This window comes from Sciurus carolinensis, chromosome 8 (genome assembly GCF_902686445.1).
Source record: "Sciurus carolinensis chromosome 8, mSciCar1.2, whole genome shotgun sequence".
Taxonomy (NCBI): Eukaryota; Metazoa; Chordata; class Mammalia; order Rodentia; family Sciuridae; genus Sciurus; species Sciurus carolinensis.
Window position 1 is genome coordinate 14,068,508 of NC_062220.1, and position 24,255 is coordinate 14,092,762.

The window sequence follows — 24,255 nt, forward strand, 5'->3', positions numbered from 1 at the left end:
GTTAAAAACCAAAAATAAGCCAAAATAACCAGGAATACAAATCATATCACAATAAAACCTGAAGTTAATGGCCTAAACTCAATAATCAAGACACAGACTTGAAGATTGGATTAAAAAGAAAGACCCAACAATATGCTGCCTTCAAGAGACTCATCTCATAGAAAAAGACATCCACAGACTAAAGGTGAAAGGATGGGAAAAACATATCATGCACATGGACTCAGTAAAAAAACAGGGGTCTCCATCCTCATATCAGATAAAGTGGACTTCAAACCTAAGTGAGTCAGAAGGGTTAAAGAAGGACATTTCATACTGCTTAAGGGAAACATAAATGAGCAACACATAACGATTTTAAATATTTATTCCCCAAACAATGGAGTATCTATGTATATTAAACAAACCCTTCTCAATTTTAAGAATCAAACAGACCAAAGCACAGTAATACTGGGAGACTTTAACACACCACCCTCACCACTAGATAGATCCTCCAAACAAAAACTGAACAAAGAAACTACAGAACTAAATAATACAATCAATGATATAGACTTAATGGACATGTACAGAGTATTCATCCATCATTGAAGCAATATACTTTCTTCTCAGCAGCTCAAGGATCCTTCTCCAAAATAGACCATATACTAGGCCACAAAGAAGTCATTAGTAAATACAAAAAAATAGAGATACTACCTTGTATCCTATCAGACCATAATGGAATGCAATTAGAAATCAATGATAAAATAACACACAAAAACTACTCATATACCTGGAGATTAAATAATATGCTATTGAATGATGCAATGATAACAGAAGACATCAGGGAAGAAATAAAAAAATTCCTAGAGGTAAATAAGAACTTATCAAAATCTCTGGGACACTCTGAAAGCAGTACTAAGAAGAAAGTTAATTGCATTGAGCTCATACATTAAAAAAATAAAAAGTCAACAACTCAATGACCTAACATTACATCTCAAAGCCCTAGAAAAGAACAGATCAACACCAAAAGTAGAAGATAGGAAATAATTAAAATCAGAGATGAAATCAATGAAATTGAAGTAAGAGAAACAATTCAAAAAATTGACAAAACAAAAAGTTGGTTCTTTGAAAAGTAAACAAAATTGATAAACCCTTAGCCACACTAACGAAGAGGAGAGAGAAAACTCAAATTACTAGAATTTGTGATGCAAAAGGAAAGATTACAACACCATTGAAATACATAACATAATTAGAAGCTACTTTGAAATCTATACTCCAACAAAATAGAAATATTGAAGACATTGAAAAATTTTTAGAGACATAAGACCAAATGGATTCTCTGTCGAATTCTACAAGACCTTTAAAGAAGAACTAATACTAGTACTCCTCAAAGTATTCCAGGAAATAGAAAAGGAGGGAACCCTTCCAAACTCATTCTACGAGGCTAGTATCGCTCTGATACCAAAACCAGACAAAGACACATCAAGAAAAGAACATTTTAAACCAATATTCCTGATGAACATAGATGAAAAAATCCTTAACAAAATACTGGCAAATCACATATAAAAACATATTAAAAGATAGTGTACCATGATCAAGTGGGGTTTATCCCAAGGATGCAAGGTTGGTTCAACATCTGGAAACCAATAAATGTAATTTGTCACATCAATAGACTTAAAGTTAAGAATCATATGATATTTCAATAGATGCTAAAAAAGCATTTGATAAAATACAGAACCCTTCATGCTTAAAACACTAGAAAAAATAGGAATAGTAGGAGCATACCTGAACATTGTAAAGGTTGTCTATACTAACCCCACAGTCAACATCATTCTTAATGGAGAAAAACTGAAACCATTCCCTCTAAAAACTGGAACAAGACAGGGATGCCCTCTTTCACCACTTCTATTCAACATCATCCCTGAAACACTAGCAATTAGACAGACCAAAGAATTAAAGGGATACAAATAGGAAAAGAAGAACTAAAGCTGCCACTATCTGCTGATGACATGATCCTATATTTAGAAGATCCAAAAAACTCCACTAGAAAACTTCTAGAACTAATAAATGAATTCAGCAAAGTAACAGGATATAAAATCAATACGTGTAATCTATTCATAAGTGATGAATCCTCTGAAAGAGAAATTAGGAAAACCACTCCATTCACAGTAGCCTCAAAAAAAATAAAATACTTGGGAATTAATCTAACAAAAGAGGTGAAAGACCTCTACAATGGAAACTACAGAACATTAAAGAAAGAAATTGAAAAAAAACCTTCAAAGATGGCAAGATCTCCCATGTTCTTGGATAGGCAGAATTAACATTGTCAAAATGGCCATTCTACCAAAGGCACTATACAAATTCAATGCAATTCCAATTCAAATCCCAATGACATTCCTCATAGAAATAGAGAAAGCAATCATGAACTTCATCTGGAAGAATAAGAGACTGTGAATAGCCAAAACAATCCTAAGCAGGAAAAGTGAAGCAGGAGGTATCCCAATACCAAACCTTAACTATACTACAGAGCAATAGTAACAAAATGGCATGGTATTGGCACCAAAATAGACAAGCAGACCAATGGTACAGAAGACACAGAGATGAACCCACATAAATACAGTCACCTCATACTAGACAAAGAAGCCAAAAACATACAGTGGAGAAAGATAGCCTGTTCAACAAATGGTGCTGGGGAAAACTGGAAATCCATATGCAGTTAAAATGAAATTAAACCTCTATCTCTCACCCTGCACAAAACTCAACTCGAAATGGATTGAGGACTTACAAATTAGACTAGAGACCCTGCACCAAATAGAATCTTCATCATGTTGGCTTAGGATCAGACTTCCTTAACAAGACTCCCAAAGCACAAGAAATCAAAGCAAGAATCAATAAATGGGATGGACTCAAACTAAAATCTTTTTCTCAGCAAAGGATACAATCAATAATGTGAAGACAGAGCCCACAGAGTGGGAGAAAATCTTTTCCACATGCACTTCAGATAGAGCACTCATCTGCAACATTTATAAAGAACTTACAAAACTTTACACCAAAAATACAAAGAACCCAATCAATAAATGGGCCAAGGAACTGGACAGACACTTTACAGAAGAAGACATACAGATGATTAATAAATATATGAAAAGTATTCAACATCTCTAGTAATTAGAGAAATGCAAATTAAAACAAAGCTAAGAATTCATCTTATTCCAATTAGAATGGCTATTATCAAGAACACAAATAATAATAGATGTTGGTCTGGATGTGGGGGAAAAAGTACACTTGTACATTACTGGTGGAGTTGCAAATTGGCACAGCCACTCTGGAAAGCAGTATGGAGATTCCTCAGAAAACTTGGAATGGACCCACCTTTTGACCCAGATATCCCACTCCTCTATTTATACCCAAAGGACTTAAAATCAGCAAACTACAGTCACGCAGTCACATCAATGTTTATAGCAGTTCAGTTCACAATAGCTAGATTGTGGAACCAACCTAGATGCCCTTCAACAGATGAATGGATAAAGAAACTGTGGTATATATACACGATGGAATATTACTCAGCCATAAAAAATAATAATATTACGGCATTTCCAAATAAGTGGATGGAATTGGAGAATATCATGCTAAGTGAAATAAGCCAATCCCAAAAAAACAAAGGCCAAATGTTTTCACTGCTAAGTGGATGATGATACATAATGTGGGTAGCAGGTGAGAGAAGAATGGAGGAACTTTAGATTATGTAGAAGGAAACGAGGGGGGGTATGAAAAATTGTGGAATGAGACAGACATCATTACCCTATGTACATGTATGATTACATGGTGTGACTCTACATCAGGTACAATCATAGAAATGAACAGTTGTGTACAATTTGTGTACAATGATTTGTGTACAATGAATCAAAATGCAGTCTGTAAAAAATAAAAAGTAAATAATAAAAAAATAAATTTAAAAAAAGAAACCAAGGAGACTTTAAGTAATTTCAGTTTCACAGATTAGAAAGCCAAGATTACAACAGATTAAGTTACTCAAGTCACAGAGTTAATGAATTACAAGTCTAGAATTCACACTTATCTAGCTCTAAAACCCGAAGTTCTGCTCTATCAACAATAAGGATATAGTAAAAATAAGAGGTGGAAGACTAGATGTGAGGATTTTAAAATGGGAACTAAATGAGAGCTACTGCTATGATGTCTGGACTGGAAAAGACAGTCAGCAAAAAGAACAAGAATTGGAAAGCCCAAAAGGAAAAAAAATCAGGTCTGGGTGGTAGGGAACAGATCTGGGTAAAGGGCGCAGAATTCTAGTATAGAAGTATAAAGTAAGGACTAGAGAAGAAAGAAAGTTATACAAAGATCTTTTATTGAATAACTCAGTCTAAATCTACCTCCCTGACAGTCCACTAGAAGTCCTTCCTCACCAGTATATCCTACTAAAAAAAAAAAAAAAAAAAAAACAAGATTCCTTCTTTTTGTGAGTACTTAATTTCTTTGTTAAAAAAAAAAAAGTTTCTGGTATATTATCATTTCTATTTTTTCACTCTTACTTGGACCTTAACACTTTGCTGCCAAATCTCCAAATACTAACTTTACTTCTTTTTCTACCCATTCTCATCTAGAATGTGATCAAAAATGATTTTATGAACCCAGTTCTCTGGCCTTCCAGATATACAGTTCTTGCTTAGTCCTCCTTGTCCTCGTTTCTCTCTAGAATTCTTATCCACTTGCAACTTAAGTCTCAGATTCACCATGCACTAAGGAGTTTATGTGAGATTACACTGAGTTGAGTTTATGTGAAATTTTTAAAAAATCATATTCATTCAAGAATTTAATCTGCAAAAGGAGGAACATGGAAAAAGTAGTTAGAGAATACCATAAGGATGAATCCACTTCCCTTCTGTCATGTGGCAAGAGCTAACCATGTGCTAGGGAAGGGGAGAATTAGAACAGTAAGATGGAATCAACATATGAGAGGAAGGAAATAACTAAAAGAACACTGTCCCTGAAATACTGAGGAGTTGGAATCAGAACAGAGGGGAGGCATTTACCTTAAATAAGGAAGGGAGGATGTCTGAGGCAGGAATCACCTTGAATTTGATATTAAAAATTTACGTGATAATTACCTTGATTACCCATTACATACATATATCAAAGTATCATACTGTGCCCATAAATATGTACAAATGTTGTCAACTAAAAAATATTTTAAAAATTTAAAGTTTACTTGAATTAAAAACAACTTGGAATCATGAGATAATATATTTTTAAAAAATCATATTCTTCAGATTTAGAATAGATAATCATTGAAGTCAGGAACTTATTAATAGTATCTGTTGTGATTGTCACTGTCATCCATGAAAACATTTCAGAAACAAACATGAGGTTTGCCACCTACTAAATGCTTCATCCCTTGCCATTTTTTACTTCCATAAGCTTTTTTATTTTTTTGGAGGGGGGCAGGTGACATTTCTGGCATCATAAGCTTAAATGACATATAATCAAGAGGCAACTGAGCCACAGAAACTCATCTGCAAGGTATAATATACAAATGGGATGGGAGGACAAAAGGTGCTCTTAAATTTGAAAGGATTTATAATTCTACTATACTCATCACAGTCAGATAAATAAAGTTTAAGGAAAATCCCACAGACCTGTGATAAAAGTGCACATGATATGACTCAGCTGTGCTGAAGAGATGGGCTTTAAATATGAATCAACAATTTTAAGATCTGACTTTCAGAGGTAACACCTGCTCTAAGCTGATACCCTCAAGGGTTATTTGGATCAGGGATGATTCAGAGTTTAGCCAGATTTTCAAGGACAACTGCAGACGTGAACAAATTTCCAGAGCTTCAGCCAGTCCAGTTATGTGTTCTTGGGAGTGATCCAGAAAAACAAGCCTAAAGGGGTGGGCGTTAGAATGCTCTTCACCAGATGGTTAACTTCCTCCCTTCTACTCTGAGTTGGCTCTCAGCCTGATTCATCCCCTGATAGTGGGAAAAAATAGGCAGACTGCACTGATGCAAGACCCTGTGCACATCCCTGGAGTAGCATGGGTTTCCTGCACCATGGAGATAAGGGGGGTTTAATTTTATCACAGAAAACAGCATTACCTGAGCTTCTTGACAGGCTGCTCTTCTTAGCAGGTTATCACTATCAAAGCAAACAAAGAGAACTAACATTAGTATTAGCTTTCATAGGAGATTAAGAACCACACAAAATTTGTGGGGTTTATTTTTCAAAATATGCATCTCTTCCCTATAAATATCCAAGTGAAAGTTTTAAAAGACCTGATAAGTCAGGGACACATTTGAAAAATACATCTCTGTATGAAATTTTGCATTAAGTACTTTTACCTTATGGGAAGTAGAATCATACCCTTTCCCCACAAAAAGTCCAAATCCTAATGTCCCGAACTTGAGGATGTGCTACCTTACATGGCAAAAGGGATTTTATACATGTGACTGAATTCAGGACTTGGAGACAGTGAGGTTATCCTGGATTACTGGAATGAGTCCTTAAAGCAGAGCAGCACACCAGCTGTGGTCAGAGGCAGATGTGACTCTGCAAGGCTAGTCAATTGCAGGCTTTGATGATGGAAGAAGGCCAGGATCCTAGGAATGGGGCAGCTTCCAGAGCTCAAAAGGCAGGGGAAGGGATTCTCCCCCAAAGCCTCTAGAAGGAAGGCAATTCTTGATGACACCTGATTTCAGTCAGTGAGATCGGTGTTGGTCTTTTAATCCACAAGACATAATACAATAAATTCATGACAAATCACTAAGTTTATGGTAATTTATTAGGTAACAATTAAAAAATGCACACTCTGAATATTTCTTATCAAGTAGAAATTACTGTCATTTGCCAGAAATAAATTTGATGTTTAGTTGCTTTTGTTACTACTTTATCTAAATTTCCTATCTTTTCTATCACTGTTAGACTCTCAATTACATCATAAATGGAAAATTTTGTCAAGAGCCAAAATTCTGGCTTCCAAAATGAAAGCATTCTGTCAGACTATGATCATCTATTTAGCATAAAGGTCTCTAAAATGTGTCATAAGAGCATTTTGAACGGCTCTGATTGCCTGTTGGGCACCAGAATCTTCTCCGCGTATGAGCCATGTATTCATGCACATTGCTGCCATTGCTCACCTGGTTAACAACAGTTAAGGAAACTAATTTGTAGAACTTAAAAGGGAAAAAGAGGTAAATTTATTTATATTCACTTTCTAGATCCTTTTTATAACATTGAGGACTTGAATTTTGCATTTTCTGAGTAATTTCAATTTTGATTTTAATATTTAAAGTTGAAGGAAAAGAAATGAAAATAAACAACCTGTGTCTTTTTGCCATAGTTCTAGTCAAAGGCTGCTTGATGACTTTTCTTCCACAGCCAGGCTGTAGAATAACCCCTCAAAGTCCCAGAGCAATCAGCTTCAATAGGAAAACACTATCCAAAGGGAACTATCGACAGTGCCAATCTGAAACCTGAGAGTAATATTCCATAGAACCTCAAAAGACAAAGAGCTCAGGAAAACCAATCCCTAGTGAAGCCTGGCTCACAGATGGCCCTGGCAGCCAGGCCCAGGCCCCAGCTGCTTACAGGACTGCCCCACTGCTGCCCAAGAGGCAAGAGAGCTGTATCATCTTCTCCTCCTTGCCTCCTCAGGACTCCCAAGTATACTTTCCCTGCATCTCCTCATCAAATGCTCCCAGTGAATCATTTCAACATCAGCAAAAACACAAAAACATTCTATAAGATGAAGTAACATCAGGGTACAAATTAGTAAAATATTTAAAAATAATTAACATGCTCATAAGTTTTTTTTTTTTTTACCCAAAGTGCAATTTTTTAAGATTTTTACAGACTGCATTTTGATTCACTGTACACAAATGGGGTACAACTTTTCATTTCTATTGTTTATACAAAGTAGATTCACACCATTCGTGTAATTATACATATACATAGGGTAATGATGTCTGTCTCATCCCACCATCTTTCCTACCCCTGCCCCCACCCCCCATGTCCCTCTACACAATCCAAAGTCCCTCCATTCTTCTCTTACCCCTCCACCTCCCACCTCCATGATGCATCATCATCCACTTATCAGAGAAAACATTTGGCCATTGGTTTTTCGGTTTGGCTAATTTCACTTAGCGTGATATTCTCCAATTCTATCCATTTACCTGCAAATGCCATAATTCTATTCTTCTTGATGGCTGAATAATATTCCATTGTGTATATGTACAACAGCAATAATAGGTGTTGGCGTGGATGTGGGGAAAAAGGCACACTTGTACATTGTTGGTGGAGTTGCAAATTGGTGCAGCCACTCTGGAAAGCAGTATGGAGATTCCTCAGAAAACTTGGAATGAACCCACCTTTTGACCCAGATATCCCACTCCTCTGTTTATGCCCAAAGGACTTAAAATCAGCATTATACAGTCACACAGGTTCGGGAAGCAGAAAGGGAGGACGTGGGGAGAGATCACAGGGAAGATGTACCTTTCCAGGGCAGACGTACCCTTCCAAGGCACACCCCCAGTGACCCACCTCCTCCATCCATGCCCCACCTGCCTACAGTTGTCATCCAGTCCATTCAAATTAGGATGGACCAATTAGGTAACAGTTCTCACAATCCAATCATCTCACCTCCAAACATTACTGCATTAATACAAGAGCTTTTGTGGGACACCTCACACCCAAACCACAATAGCCAGATACCATGGCAATTGTTTTTATAAATGCTTAATCTTTGTAACAACTTTGCAAGGCCAGAATTCTTAAGTACTATAGAATATTCTCATTTTGCAGATAAGAAAGATTATCTCCCCATAAGTCCACTTGGCCCTGCTTCTACATTTGGCAAAATGCATGCTTTCCTGTTCCTAAAAGAAACTATGGACTTTATACCTCCAAAGATTTGATCATGTTATCTCTTCCTTTAAACAAAAAATGCCAAATTCAATGTGACCAATTCCCTCACCCTACCACACACAAACTTGCTTGCCTTATCTTCCTTCTTAGATTATAAACTTCTTAAAGTCATGGATAATTCACCATTTGCTCTTCCCCAGCCCACAGCATAGACTCTCACAGACAGAGGATACTCAATAAATACTTGTTAATAAGTAAATGGCAAATGTTTGAACAGGAAAGATTGACTATGTTCAGATATGCAGACTATGTCCTGGAAGGAAAACTGAAGGTTATTCTTTGTATGAGTATCTGGCATTCTTGAACTAGCAGATCAGCTGGGGTGGTTCTCCAGTATGAATCCCACTAAAGCACAAGAGTCATTATGGTGTAAAACAGGATGAAAACACAAAACATGGGAACTGTACTAGATCAAGATGATCCCAGGAGGTGTGCATGTGTGCATGTAAAATGTAAAGCACTAGTACCCTCTAAAAAGTGCCTTTTGGCAAACTAGGAACCACAAAAACTGTTCCAGTGGCCACTGAACTGAGTCTGGTCATCAGAAAATTCCAGATTGCTAATGGGTCAAGAATCTGAATGTTAGTCAAAGATCCTATTACCAAATAAATAGAGTAACTATATATAAATTCTAAGTCCACGTTCTTCCCAGTATACCAAGCCGTCTTCTGGGAACTGAAGTTAAACACAATTCACAAGAGGCACTACAAAACGTGGTCGTATCAGAAAGGGTCCCTGAAGACATACTCAGTACTGAAATGAGTTCTTTGACAGAAAGAAATTAGAAGCCTCTGGATCAGAAAATGAAAAAAAGTCTGCTGACATCACTGCCTGAGGCTGTAAAAGAATATGAACATGTCTGCTACTACAAGTAATGGGATGCTCTCAATTTATTCCAAGTCATAAATGTTTTATTTATTACCTCAGGACTGCAAAATAATTTTTTATTTCAATTACAACTTTACATGGAGAGAAAAATCCCATTGATCCATCCTATTTCCCAAAAAAGATATTTCCCACTACAGTCTAGAGGTGTATACAATTCCTACCATCAGTTCTTCCCTTGATGCATGCACAGAGTTTTTGCTTTGTACAAAATAGATTAAGTTTACATGTTCATAACAACCACTTTACCTTACCCAAGCCTCCTAGAATTATTAAGCATTACATTGCCTGTGGTTGTGCCCACTGGTTTTCTATGGAGCAGCAGGGATGGAGAAGAAATGTAAAGCAAAGCCGAAAATGAACCTTAGGAAGGGAAGGCCTTTCTCAAGCTACCTGTTGCAGCAAGCCTCTGTTACACGTGGGAAAACAGTGACCATCCCTGCCTAGAAGAAAGACATCTGACCCAACAACAGGGGGAAATGCTTGATCTTTCCATTCTAAAGAATGTTCATTTAAAAAAAAAAAAAAAATGTACATTTGGATAGAAGAAAACAGGCAGTGTGATGTGCTGGATTGTCAAAGGAACAATGAAAATGTTTATTGATTTTAAAAGAATTTTAGGGCATATGCTCTGGTCTTTCCATTTAACCAAAAGATGGTCTCTCTTATTGTTCTCAGAGCTTTCCTAAGATGCACTATTTGCTACTGAAGAAATTGCTATCATCTTACCTTTCCCAAGAATAAGGTCATAAAGAAATTCCCTAATGTTATGAAAGCATAAAGGATCAGGAAGAAATTCTACTGATAACCATATATTAAGTAGTGTCTTCATTTCAATGCCCTTTATAGTGCATAAAAGAGAAAATAGGGGGTTACCCAGGCAATGGCTAGTGTTGTAATTCATCGTTTGTGTTGCTGACAGTGAAAAGTTTAGCAAAAGAAAAACAAAGTTAACACATTTTACCATCAAATATAAAGGACAGGCATATGGTACTGCCTCCTGGACAAGTAAAAAGTCTACCGAACTTGTGTTTGGGAATTTCTGAGGTCAAATGGTACCTCTGAATGGAGTACTTTAGCTGGTGGTATATTTAACAATGTAAGGGTTAACATTTTTAATAATGTAAAGCAAGACTAGCATTTTCTCAAGAATGTACCTGCTACAAAAGGGAGAAAGAGAGGCATGCAAGTAGCAAAGGAGGAAGTGAAGTTCCTAGTTAGCCCTGAAATCAGTAAAATAGCCAGAATGAGGAATAAACCAACACAAATGGAACATCAGTATCTCATGTCTCAGTGATGTTAATCCTCTCCAGAAGCCCTTGCCAAAGTGTTTGACCCCATTTAAAACACAAGCTTTGTGATTTACCCCAGTATTCAAGCAGGGACTCCTTGATATACACAGCAATTTTCAGGCTTACAATCCCTGTTTTTACTATTTTTATTTCTTCAAAGTATGAAAGCTATACAGCAGCCAGGAAAATAAAATGCCTTTATGAAAGACATCCAAGCCCAAGCTCCATTTCCTAGAAATCTGAAATTTTAAGGCTGAGTCCTTAGAAATTATCTAGTTCATCGCTTTTCAATCTTCCCTCCACACATCCTGAGCCCCATAAATCAAACCACAGGACAACACCCATTAGTAACAAAGCTTACTATGGCAGTGATTCTCATTTGTGCAAAGAAGCACAAAGCATGTGCAGCTCCAATCTCAGGTCTGTAGGTCCCAAGTGATTCTGGTATGTTCACCTAAGAGGCGTTTTTCATCTCTTTTGACCTTACAAATTAACTAATTAACTTAGTACAGGGAAATTTCCAGCCTGGAATCACCCATGGTTAGAAGTTTTCTGAGGCTCAGAACTTCAGTCTCCTGATTCTCAGCACTCTGCCTCTGTTCTATTTTCTATAGACATTCCCCAGAGACAAAAACACCATCAACAAAGCATTGTCATCAGAGAAACAATAGTTGCATTCCATTTGTGTACAATAAATCAAAATTTTAAAAATTTAAATTAAATAAAATTAAAAATAAAATTAAAAAAAATAAGCATTGTCCATTCTTTCATGATATACACAGGCAAATGCAACCGCCACTACCAGTAGTCAGCTAATCCATGCATTACCACACAGGGGTTATTATACTTTATTCCTACAAGTGAGCTTAGGGAAAATCTAGCAACTGAATCTAGTACCACTCTATTCATTAATTCAACAACATTTATTAGCCAAAGACTCAACCTCTGCCCATGACAGAAAGGCCACAGCTCTAACAGTACCTGAAGGCTTCAGAGAAGCTTATTCCTTTTCACTACTCTGAAAGACGTATCCAAGAATCATCTTTTCCCAATCTTATTATCAGATCCTAGCCAATTTAGTCTACACTTATGTGGAACAAGTTATTACTGTGTACACTTCAAGTACCTTCTAATTTCCTGGGTTTTCCCCATGACTTGCTCCCCCTCCAACTCAGAATAGGAAATTACTTCAGGAAAGATGGTATCCCCTGAGGAGTTCTCTCAGATACCAAGCTGATCATCTTGGCCTGCTCAGTTTTCATTAACAGAGGACGGTTTCTCAGTTTATCCTCTCATTCTATGGACCAAGAGAAATGGAAACAGAGGAAGCCTTTATCTCCAGAGCTTTCTCTTTCTCTTAGAACATGAAATCATTCATCTTTCATTCTCTTATTCTAGCCTAAAGTTCCCACGAAATATCAATTTCTCTTCCTACCCTACTGTCCTAGTATTGCAGCAGCACAACTTAGTTGGCCAAGTTCTGTGCACAATGGGAAGAAAGTTCTTTGTGACTGCCAGCTGAGTTTAAGCTGAGGTCCAGACTCAGCGCCATCAGGCCTGGCTCTGGCAGCACTAAAAGGGATCCTCCACAGAGCTGTGGCCACCAGCCAGTTTGTCACTTATTCTACTCCTACCCAATTCTCATAAGTTCTCTTCTGATATTCTTTCATGGTTCATTCACTTCTCCCCATTTTCTGCTCTTTTTTTCATCCATTCATTTCCATCCAACAGTCCAATTTAAACATTCTATGCCAGATACTTTTCCATATGCTGTGTAACATTCGCTTTACTAGGAAACCAAAATACTAGTTCCTTCTGTTCTCTGGCCATTATAAATTTGCATGTGCAATTATAAGCAAATGCATACTGGGTTTCAGTTATATATAATCAAGTGCTTGAGCCTATTTACATAGAAAGAGAAGAAAGAAAGCATTACATAGATTATGAAGCTATTCAAGAAGAGAGCACAGGATGAGAGAGTCCCTTCCCATCTCCCTCCTAACAAGTTCTCCATAAATAGTCCGCATGAAATAGTATTCACTTTGGGTTCCAGGACACATGATGGATCTGCACAGCTTCTGACCTGCAAACACAGAAGTTAGCAGGTACTACTGTCAGTATTTTTCCTGTTTATAACATAAAATATTTAAATGCTGATTACAACCTAGAGAGGGGCTAGTTTTAGTACCAGCTATGATTATTCTCTGCAATGCTTAAACAACTAAAACCACTGATATGAAAATCCCTAAAACTTACATGAAGTCAACAAATATAACTTAAATATAACTCCTGCCTTTTCATCTCAGCACCTCCCAATAAACACACAGGAGGAAAAAAGATAAATAATACAGAATTTTTTTGAAAAAAGAAATCTGCTTTTTAAATAATCTAACAAAGGAGTTAAAATGAAAGAGAATATAATTAAACTTCATTGTACTTTAAAAAAAAAAGATTTCCTTATTCCCTATCAAATCTGGGCTGACAGGCATGTAATTTAATTGCCCATAAATGAGCTTCTTTAAATAGCACCCATTAATACCCCAATTTCAACATCAGCCTGTGCACAGAGAGAAAAAGGTGAGCTTTGAAATGGCTAAAAAGCAAAACAAACAGCTTTCTCAAATTTTCAACAAAATCTGCAATGCAGTAAGGGAGAATAAGTGTCCTATCAGCTGCTGTGGAGGCAGCTGGGCCCCGGGCCACTGCCAGCAGTCAGGCCAATTTGGACCGTGTCAAGGTAAAGCATGTGCTTTGTCAGAAACCACAGAGATACTTAAAAACAAAGCACAAGACATGCCTGAAATCATACTCTGTACCTAAAGAAAAATGAGTCGAGTGTGGCTCATGCATAATTTATCCCTGGCATCTAACACATTCCCCCCAGATACCCTGTCAGGGTCTCAAACTCAGCATATCTAAAACAGAATGTAAAGGTTCCTCCTCAAACCAATTCTCCCTGGCAACTTCCTTCTTTCTGTATCACCAATTATCCTAGTTTTGAGGCCAGAAAAGGGTTTCTCCCACATTCTTCTCCTTCAGCCAAACACCCAGTCCCTAGCAGTATAACTGTTAGCTTGACTTTTTTTTTCAGGGCCTTGTGCATGGTAGGCAAGCATACTATCACTGAACTATGTCCCCACCCCAATGGCTAGCATTTATTTACAAGCCCGGCACAGTACCAGGTACTTAATACATACTCCCTCAGTCAATCCTTACAACTTGCCTGCCAAACAGATAGTTGTTTGGAAGTAAGGCTCAGAACTTAAGTTGGTTGAGTAACTTGATAAGGCCACATAGTTAATACATAGGGAAAACCCAAACCAGAAAGATGCCCACCTACTTCAACAATACCCATGCTCACAAATTATTCACACTACCACAGTCTCACATACACACTTCTGTTCCTGACGTTCTCCCCTTCAAATCTTCACTGTTCCCCAAATACTACAGACTTCCTGTATTAAAACCTTCCGCAATCTGGTTTCCCCAAATCCTACTGAAAACATGCAACTCTATAAACAACTCAAACTCCTCACCAATTTCCATACACTGCATTTCCATTTTCTGCCTCTGCTTGAGTTATGAATACCACTTAGAACACTGTGCCACTCAGTGTGCAAGGTCTGACTCAAAAATGAAATCATTATGATACTTTCACTGTTGAGAAGGGAAAAGTCAGGGGAAAAAAGTGCTATTTCTGATTGTTTTCTGTGCCAAGCACTGTTCCAAAAAAATCTGCATGACAACCCAAAGAAATGGGTACTACTAATATCTCCAGTTTATAAACAGAGAACTACGTCTAAAGAAGGTAAGTAACTTATCCAGGGTTTAATTGCTGGTGAGTGCAAAGCACAGATTCAAATCCACACGATGGAGTTCTATAGCTCCCTCCTGCCCATTTTGCTTCAGGGAACTCTCAGAAGTAATCCTTTTTAACTCTCTCATGGGTGGTGGCTGATCCCATATGAATCCACTGATCAATCTTACTATCACCAACAGCAGGTCACCTAGAAACTACGTGCCTCCTGAAGTGATGCCATTTGAAATCCGCCACACACCTAACAAGCATTTTTGCCAAATAAGTTATACCAGAATCTAACTATGCCTCTGATCAGAGCATCTCTAACTTCAGTCACCTGGGGGTCTGGTTAAAGGGCAAATTCTGACTCCGCAGGCTGGATTGAGACCTAAGAGTCTGCATTTCTAAGAAGTCCTAGTAGGTGCTTATCTGATGAACCCTGGCCACAATGAGAGTAGCCTTTCCCTAGCCTCTGGATCTAGTCCTGGGTTGACAAGACACAGGAGGGCTAGAGGAACAAATGAATACATAAGCTGGAGCCAGAAGGAGGTAATGGAGGCACAGGCCTCAGGTGAAAAACTAAGGGCACACCAAAAAACACAGTCATGGAGATAAATACCTTACAAATTAAGAAAGAGAGTCAAAAACCTGTGATGTACAACATTGCAGTTTTAAATAAAGTCAGCAGGTTTTCTCTGTGCCTTGTGCTTTAGTATACGGCTCTGCACAGCCCTGAACACCACGCACAGGCTATGTGCCAAATCCATGGTATGAAACATTTTACAGGGCAAATACGGCCCTGGTTTCTAAAATAAATACTACGAGAAGGAGAGTCAAAGTTCAAGACACTTTAGAGGCTGGCACTAATAGCAAAGTAAAACCTATTTTGATATTGATTTGAATGAAATTCACTGTAAAACATGTAATTCGGGGACAATTAAAATATATAAATACAGACAAAGGTAATATAAAAGACCCATTTTTAATTTTGTTAAGTTCCTGATAACACTGTGACTTAATTTTTAAAGTCCCTACTTACTGGAAATAAAGCACTGAAGTGTTTGTCATTAACATGATACACCATGTGGGACTTATTTTAAAATAGTCCAGTTAAAGAAAAAGTAGAGGACATAGAAGCAATGAGATTAGTGTGTTAAAAGGGGAAATTCCTTAGGCCAATTAAATCTAGTAGTGTTTTTATGAGCACAGCAAAACAAAAATGATTCATGAGTATGGCATTTCCCAGAACCAGAGCAGATTCTAGAACTTCAACCACCATGGTGATCTGGCAGCATTTACAGAGAAACAGAAATGGGCACAGAAAACAACCTAACTGGCTAAAGATTAGTTCATCAATCAGTGAACTAGCTACTGCACAGTGATAGCTTACAGTTAGTTCACTGGCTACAGGGCTGATCAACCAAAGCTCAGTTACTGCGATTAAACTCTCTGTTGGTTTAGTCTATTGTGCCCAGGTTGGTGTCTAGTCCAAATCAACAGCCTCTTACAAAATATGCTGATATTTGTTTAGCTGGGTGATGTCACATGGGGACTCATTATATTATTCTAATTTTTATGTTTAAAATTTCCACGATAAAGTTTCTTAAAAATTAATTTTTCCCTTAGATACCCTTCCATTTACCCCTCAAACAAGACATAGTATATACTCCTTATACATCTATTGTAAAAATGGATTTTCAATTTGTGTTGTCATTATCTCACTTAAATGTCATAATAATGCTTCGATATATTGTACAGTGAACAAAAGCAAGCTTCGATAACTTGCCCAAAGTCACACACCCAGCAAGTGATGAAGGCAAGACTCAAACCCATACCTGACTAACTTGAAGTCCAGCCTCTGAAGCACTATTATAACGATCTCTCATGCCATACGGGCCTTACAGCACAACCCCTCTCAGATTACAGTCTTCATATTACTAGTGTCATTTGAGACACAATAGCCATTTTGACAAGCCAGGATCAAGATTACCTGGTTTTAAGTCATGGCTAACACTTAGCTGTGTGACCTTGGGTAAATTACTTACTCTGGCTGTCCCCTTTTCTTCATCTGCAGAGACCTATTAATCTCATGCTAGTATGAGATTAATACTCATCTCATAGAATTATTAGAAAGATAAAATGAGTTGCTAAATGCAAAGTGCTTCGAATCCTATCTGGCACATGGCAATCACTGACTGTTAGATAATATTAGAACTATTATCTCTAAATTCTTAATAAGATGGAATGACACTGAACACACCCCTTAAGCAAACTTACAACCATTTACTTTCATCTCATTTAAGAAATTGTCTTTTACCATTAACTTGAAAGGCAGCTCCCACCAAAGCTTAGTAAAGCCAAAGTACAGTAATCATGATTTTCTAGGTGTGGAGGAAAAAACCTTCAATATTAATAAAAACCTATGATCACAGGACTCAAGATCATAGCTACAGTTTCTTTGCAAGCTTAATGTCAAGGGACTTACAGTATTGTGAGATTTTTAAATTTCTAGAAAGAGGTGCCAGGAAGACTAGAGAAGACTGATGCTCCACCAAATAAATAGGAGGAAGTCTGGATCATAAGCCAAGGCAGGTGGCAGAATTGGTGTGGAAAGCTTGGAGCCAAAGGAGTAAGCTGAAAATTTGGAGCCAGAGTCACTGTTAACTACCGAGCCAAGCGGGTTAGTTGAGAAGGGGTGCCATGGCTCACCAGCCAAAACCACAGGGAGACATACCAGAGCCAGCACGTGTACGGACAAGGTTCCAATGATGACAGGAACAATCTGAGCTAAGTCAGAAGGACAAGGGCTCAGGTATGGCTTGCTGGCCATAACTGCTTACGCCCTGCCTCTTTTGTGGTTATGCTGTCAGTCTTAAATCTAGACTTTTCCAAGTTGTTTTGTTACACATGGTGGGTGAGTTAGAAAAAAGGCTCAGATCATATTAGACCATCTGGCAGATCCTTGTTTTCCTGCTCCTTTCACTGTCTCCCAAGTCACTCGTTGCCCAGTCACCATCAGTACTTTATTTTAATCCCAAAGTACTACTTATTACACCAAATTTACTCAAACTAGCACTTATCAAACTTTTTTTAATCTAGCAGGCACTAAGCTAAGAACTTCACAGTTATCTTATTCAAACCTTTAATAACACAAGGAGATGCTGTTATTATCCCCATTCTACAGATGAGAGCCCAGGGCCACACTGCTATGAAGTGTCACTTCTGTCTGACTCCAGAGACAACTTTTATACTACACTGCCTCCATTCTTATGCTACTTCCTCTACTTTCTATTAGCAGATTCTTTGCTACTGAAAGGACTGGCAATGAGTGGGAAGCTATTGCAGGCAAACTGCTGACATGATGAACTGAGCAACCAGGAACATCACCTTCCCCAGGGAACCCAGAAAGCTCAGAAAGAGCAGTTGAAGAGGAATGAGCAATACTTAAATTCTCCTTACTTTCAGCAAACAGGGCCATTTCCTCCTCTTCAATCGCTCTCACTGAGTTGAGAGCAGTCCCTGCTGCTCCTGTCAACTACTGTGACCTGCTGTGAGGAAATTATGCAGAAGAAAAAGAATGCTTAGACTTTTTCTTTGAAACTTAGAAGACGGGAGAAAAAAGAAGAGGGAGGAATTCCCAACAGAGGAAAAAATGTTGATACACTATTAACTATTACTAGTGGAATAAAACTTGCAAATAAATATCTGATATCAAAAGATAAATTAAGAGGAGAAACAAAAAAGGAACAGAATAAAAATAAAAATAAGTAATTTTTCCCAAAAAAGATTTTGTTCCTATTTACACAGAATGTCAAGAGAAGTGAGAGCTGGGCTATAAAAACATGGTGGCCCCAAAAATCTACGTATCATAACTGAAAACAACGTGTGGTCATGATCACCTATGAAATATGCAGAATGAGAAGGGAAACTGGCAGATGCCAGCATTTTAAAGGACTAGCAGAGCAAGAAGACACCTCACAGGTACACAAAAAGGATATGGTTGAAGAGAATCAAATGTGGCAAATCAAAACTGAAAAACGTCCATTTAATTTAATAAATAAGAGGCCACTCATCTCAAGAGCAGGAGCAATCAAATGATGGACTACATTCCGAATCTTATTAAGCTTACTCTAAACTGGAGGTAGACACTGCCAGTGTGAGGTACACATTCAAAAATGACAGAAAGGGAAGAAGAGAGCAGACGGGGTAAAGAAAGGGAATACCACAGTGTGTAAATACGTTCAAGCCTGGAAGGCTTTGAAGTCGAAGTTAAGGTTGTCTGAGAATGAGCACAGAGAAAATAGAACAGGAAACGGAGGAAAACAAGTGATATCCTGCCTGAGCCCTCACCCCTTCATTCTCTTTTGTGTTCCCCCTTCTACAAACGCAATGTGTCAAGTACCTTCTATGTGCTGGGCCTTAGGGACAACAGTGAGCAAGACAAACAGGGTCCCTGCCCTTCTAGTCTTATGACATAAGAGAAGAAACCAACAGAGCAACACACTGCAAGAGCAATGAACGCTATACAGGAGTTCACAGCACCACAGAGAAAATGCAGGAAGACTGTCTAACCCTAAACAGAATGGACAGGGAGGACTTCCTCATTTGAGACCTGAAGAAATGGTAGTTTCCTGGGAAAGAAGTAAGTGTGACCAGAGGGAATGACATGCACAAAGTCCCTCCAAGGAACCCTGAAACAGAAAGAACAGGTCATTTTGGAAGACCTGCAGGTTCCATAAGCTAACTATAGAGTACGGCAAGGCTAGAGATGTTTGCAGATGGGGCCAAACTCACATACAGCTGGTAAGAATAGTGGACTTGACTCTAAAAGCAATACAATCTGCATTTGTAAAAGAACATTCTAGAAACAGTGTCAAAAACATTAGAATCAGGCAAGAGTTGGCACAAGGTGAACAGTTGGGGACTAGTAAGGATCCAGGGTGAGAGGATGGTAGTGTGGATGACGGTGGTGATGTGATGGGCTGACAGATCTGGCTCCATGAGAATGTTATAGACCAGACTCTAAGGGAAATGACTAAACAGACTCCATTTTGCTCTGAGACTCCATGTTATGTAGGAAATAAGTTTCTCCCATGGGAACACCCTGCCTCTGGACCCCTCATCAGTTACTTAGCGTGACATGTTTAATAATATACAATGGCAACTCCTATGTAGTAAAAATTGCTCTCCTTTGACCTCTATTGCTCTTAACCAATGTACCATGTAAACGGTAATTGTGTGGATGTTAGTAACCATTCTTTAGTTTGTACCTAGGTAAGGATCAGTTTGACCCACTTCCCCCTCTGTTGATGATCTCATGATGTTAGTTTGTAATTTTGAATCATAGCAACAGACAGTTATGATTGATGTGATTTTTGATATAAGAACCCCTACAACCCTGTGGTCAGGACTGTTCTCCCAATAGCCATTTTTTAGGGCATTGTGTGAGACAGTCAGCAGCTGGCTTAATAAAGACTCTCAAATTTGGACTTCTCAGTGGTGATCAGTCTGTTCTTAAGTTGCGCCCCATAACAGTGACAGTGAGGTCAGACAAAAGAAAGTAAACACACTAAGAAATTCTGAGATGCAAAACCACCTAAAATATACATGCCAGATATGGGGAATGAGAATTAGGAGTGGAGCGTGATGTTCAAATTCCTAATTTGGGAAAGTAGATGGATGTTGAGTGGTACCAATTACTGAGAAGAAACAGATTTGGCAGGAAAGCTTTTTTAAACTTTTTTTTATGTTTGTTGAGTTTGAGGTGCCTGGGAAGCACCCAAGTAGACATTAAGCAGTTGAAGGTACAATCAGGTCAGGAGTTCAGAAAAGAGCTTTACGGAGACAGAAATCTGAAGAGAGTTACCTAAAATTAGTAACCAAAGCGAGTACAAGTGGGTGAGACCATGCAGAGAGAGGACAGGGTGTAAGAAGAGGGCCGCGGGTGAGCCCCGAGAATGCTCCCCTCATGCCTGAGTATGGGGAGGAGTGCCAGACGAGAAGGAACATCCAGAGAGAGAGGAAGGAGGAAAAGCAGGAGTTTGGGAGTCAGAGGTAAAGGGAAAAGTCTTTCAAGGACAGTCGAAATTGTCTGAAGCTGAGTGACCAAGAAGGATGAGGAATAAAACTGTTAAAAAAATTCTAATGAAGACCAATAGGATGTGACATGGCAGGAGGTAGACAAAAAGTTCAGCTGTGACAAAAGGGGGGAAATGGGAAACTGAAAAGGCCAGGCAGGACAGGTAAAAAGGTGTATGATGTGGGATCAAGGCATTGAGAAAAGTGAAAAAGTGAAAAGGAGGGAAGAGAGACAGATTGGGAAGGCCAAGTGTTTTGTTATCACTGAAGAATAGGAGTAAGGGAATGAGAAAACTGGAGTAACAGAAGGCTATAACGAGACCAGGATGCCAACATGCCATATTTCAGAAGCGGAATGTGGGCAAGGAATGTTCAGGTTCAGCATTTAGCCAATGGCAGGTAGAGAGTGTGAAAGAAGGACAGCAGTGGTGAAAGTTCCAGGAATAGATGACAACAAATTTGGCAATTTCTTTTCTACGATATCAAAGCACAGACAAAAAAAAAAAAAAAAACAACAACAGCAGCAAAAAGACAATGGGGCTATATCAAGTTTTAGAACTTTGTGCACCAAAGACCATCAACGCACTGAAACAACAACATTCAAAAAGGTGAAAAAGGACTGGAGATATGGTAGAGTAACTGCTTACAAGGCCCTGGGTTCAATTCTCATTACCATCAAAAAAAAAAATGTGCAAAGCAGTAAAAAAAATTTGCAGATTCCACATCTCCTAAGAAGTTAATATCCAGAATATGTAAAGAATTTTGACAATTCAAAATAAATAAATAACCTAATTAAAAAGTGGGCAAAGGATTTGAACAGACATTTCTTCAAAAATGACATACAAATGGCCAACAGGTATATGAAAAAGTATTCATTATTATTAATGAATAGAGAAAGGCAAATCAAGATTGAAATGACATATCACCTCACCTCCATTAGCATGGCATTATTATTAAAAAAAGAAAGAAAGAAAGAAAGCCAAAACAACATTAATGAGGATGGAACGCTTATGCACCATTGGTGAAACTGTAAAATGATGCAGCTGCTATGGAAAACAGCATGAAGTTTCCTCAAAAAATTAAAAACAGAATTACCATATGATCCAACAATCCCAATTCTGGGTAAAAGAACTGGAAGCAGGATCTCAAAGAGCTATCTATTCACCCAGGTTCACGGCAGTGTGATTCACAGTAGCCAAGAGACAGAAGCTAACCAAATATCCAAAGACAGATGCATGGATAAAGAAAATGTGGTAAATACGTGCAAAGGAATTTTAACTAGTCAGTCTTTAAAGAAAAGGAAATCCTACCATGGGTTATAATATGGATGAAAATTAAGAACATTTTGCTAAGTGAAATAAGTCAGTTATGAAAAATACTCTCTGATTCCACACATGATGGATCTAAGGTAGTCGAATTCATAGAAACAGAAAGCAGAATGGTGGCTGCCAGGAGCTGGGGGCAGGGGAGGAATGAAGAATCGTTGTTCAGTGAGTGCTGAGTATCAGTTTTGTAAAACAAAGAAGCTCTAGGAATCACGGCAATGTGAATATACTTAACACTAATGAACTGTGCATTTTGCAAGTGATTAAGGTGGTAAAGTTTATGTGTTTTTCACAACTTAAAAATAAGTGGATACTAACACAATAAGCGGGCAGGGGAAGAATAGAAGTACTCTGAGTTAGACAAAGGGGAATGAAGGAAAAGGAGAAGGATGGGAATAGGAAAGACAGTAGAATGAACTGCACACAACTTTCCTATGTTCATACATGAATACCGGACCAGTGTAACCCTACACCATGTATAACCACAGAATGGGAAGTTATACTCCATGTATGTATAATATGTCAAAATACATTGTACTGTTGTACATAACTAAAAAGAATAAAAATTTAAAAAAATAAAAATAAAAATAAATGGAGTTAAACAGTACCAAAGCAGGCAGAAGAAAAGTTTGAGAAAACAAAAAGCAGAACAACAGGGGTTTGCACTGGGTGGCAACCTTGAATGTCAAAGGTGGAGACAGAGCAAAATGAGGACTCAAGGCTCCTATCACAGTGAGTTCAAGCTATTTTAGAACCAATTCAGAATGAGGCCTCTGTTGGTGTTGGCAACCTTATGGCCTTTTTTAAAGTCTCAAGACTACGAGGGCAAGAAATTATTACAGTACCTCTGAAGACATCCTGAAAAGGGGCATAGCTTCTCAAATCCTCACCTAGTCAAGGAAGCAGCAGTAACTTCCAATAAGTGGGAGAGTTCCCTGGTCAAGCTGGTCCCAGTCTAGCTCAGAGCTCCTGCAATGGAGGTACAGGAGTCTCTCCTTAAGGACTCATGTGTACTTTAAAAAAGGGAGGAAAAGTCAAATATTACATGTCTCATATTTTATTTATTAAAATATCTATGCTGTCCTTGTCTTTGCTGATATTACACATGGTAAGCTTCTTAGGTCTGCTCATTTCATTAGATGCTAGCTAATGAAATTCAAACACAAAGCCTTGATAATACTTAGAAAAGAAGGAAGATGCTCCAACTTATACAGCTGCAAAACAGCAGATACCATGCTGCATCATGAAGTAATTTCTGACAGTGGTGAATTAAAAACATTCACAAAAGTATCCATACAAATCTCTCTTCCAATGTAGAAACCTACAGTACAAAGCACAGTCATTCTGTTTTCTGTTTCACACAGACACCTGGATTTAATGTTGCTCCATAGTAAGATGTAGCACTTCATTCCCAAAAGAGTGCAATCCAATTGGCTGCTCAATCATTTCTACTATTTTTATACAAAAACTTCTCTGCTGATTTAAATCTTATTACCATATTAAAATGTAAAAGGAGCTCCAGCACTTTATTCTCCCTCCATGCCTGAAGGCTAATAACTTCCATAATCGCACTGAATTCCTTATTCAAACAAAAGGCTTGAAAGTTTTTGTCTCATTTAAATTAACCTAGGCTAATGGGGTAAATGGAGGTGGTCAGAGGGGATAGAAGAAACAGTCAGTAAGTGTCCAGCAACTGGAGTGATAGCAGATCAAGAAATCATATTAAGAAAAGCAAGGAACAAAATCCCAAGGAGATATGTGACTCCCAATTCCTGTCTACTGTGAACTTGGGAGAGGACTTCACTCTTTGTGATGGACCTCAATTTCTTCAAGTACAAATAAAATGAATAAAAATGGCTTCACTTCCAATCTCATTAAAATAATCTATATCTATAGATGTATGAGTGTTAATAGTACCATGTAGTTCTAATTGTATAGAACTGGTTATAAGAAGAAACCTTTGTCT

General features: G+C 38.1%; 1 protein-coding gene across 1 annotated transcript in view; it reads right to left on the minus strand.

The window, feature by feature from the left end:
- Agk (acylglycerol kinase) overlaps nt 1-24,255 on the minus strand; it is a 70,386-nt gene that overhangs the window by 45,876 nt on the left and 255 nt on the right. The window contains 1 exon segment of the mRNA XM_047560583.1: nt 6,087-6,126. Within this exon segment, the coding sequence (XP_047416539.1) occupies nt 6,087-6,126 (40 nt within the window).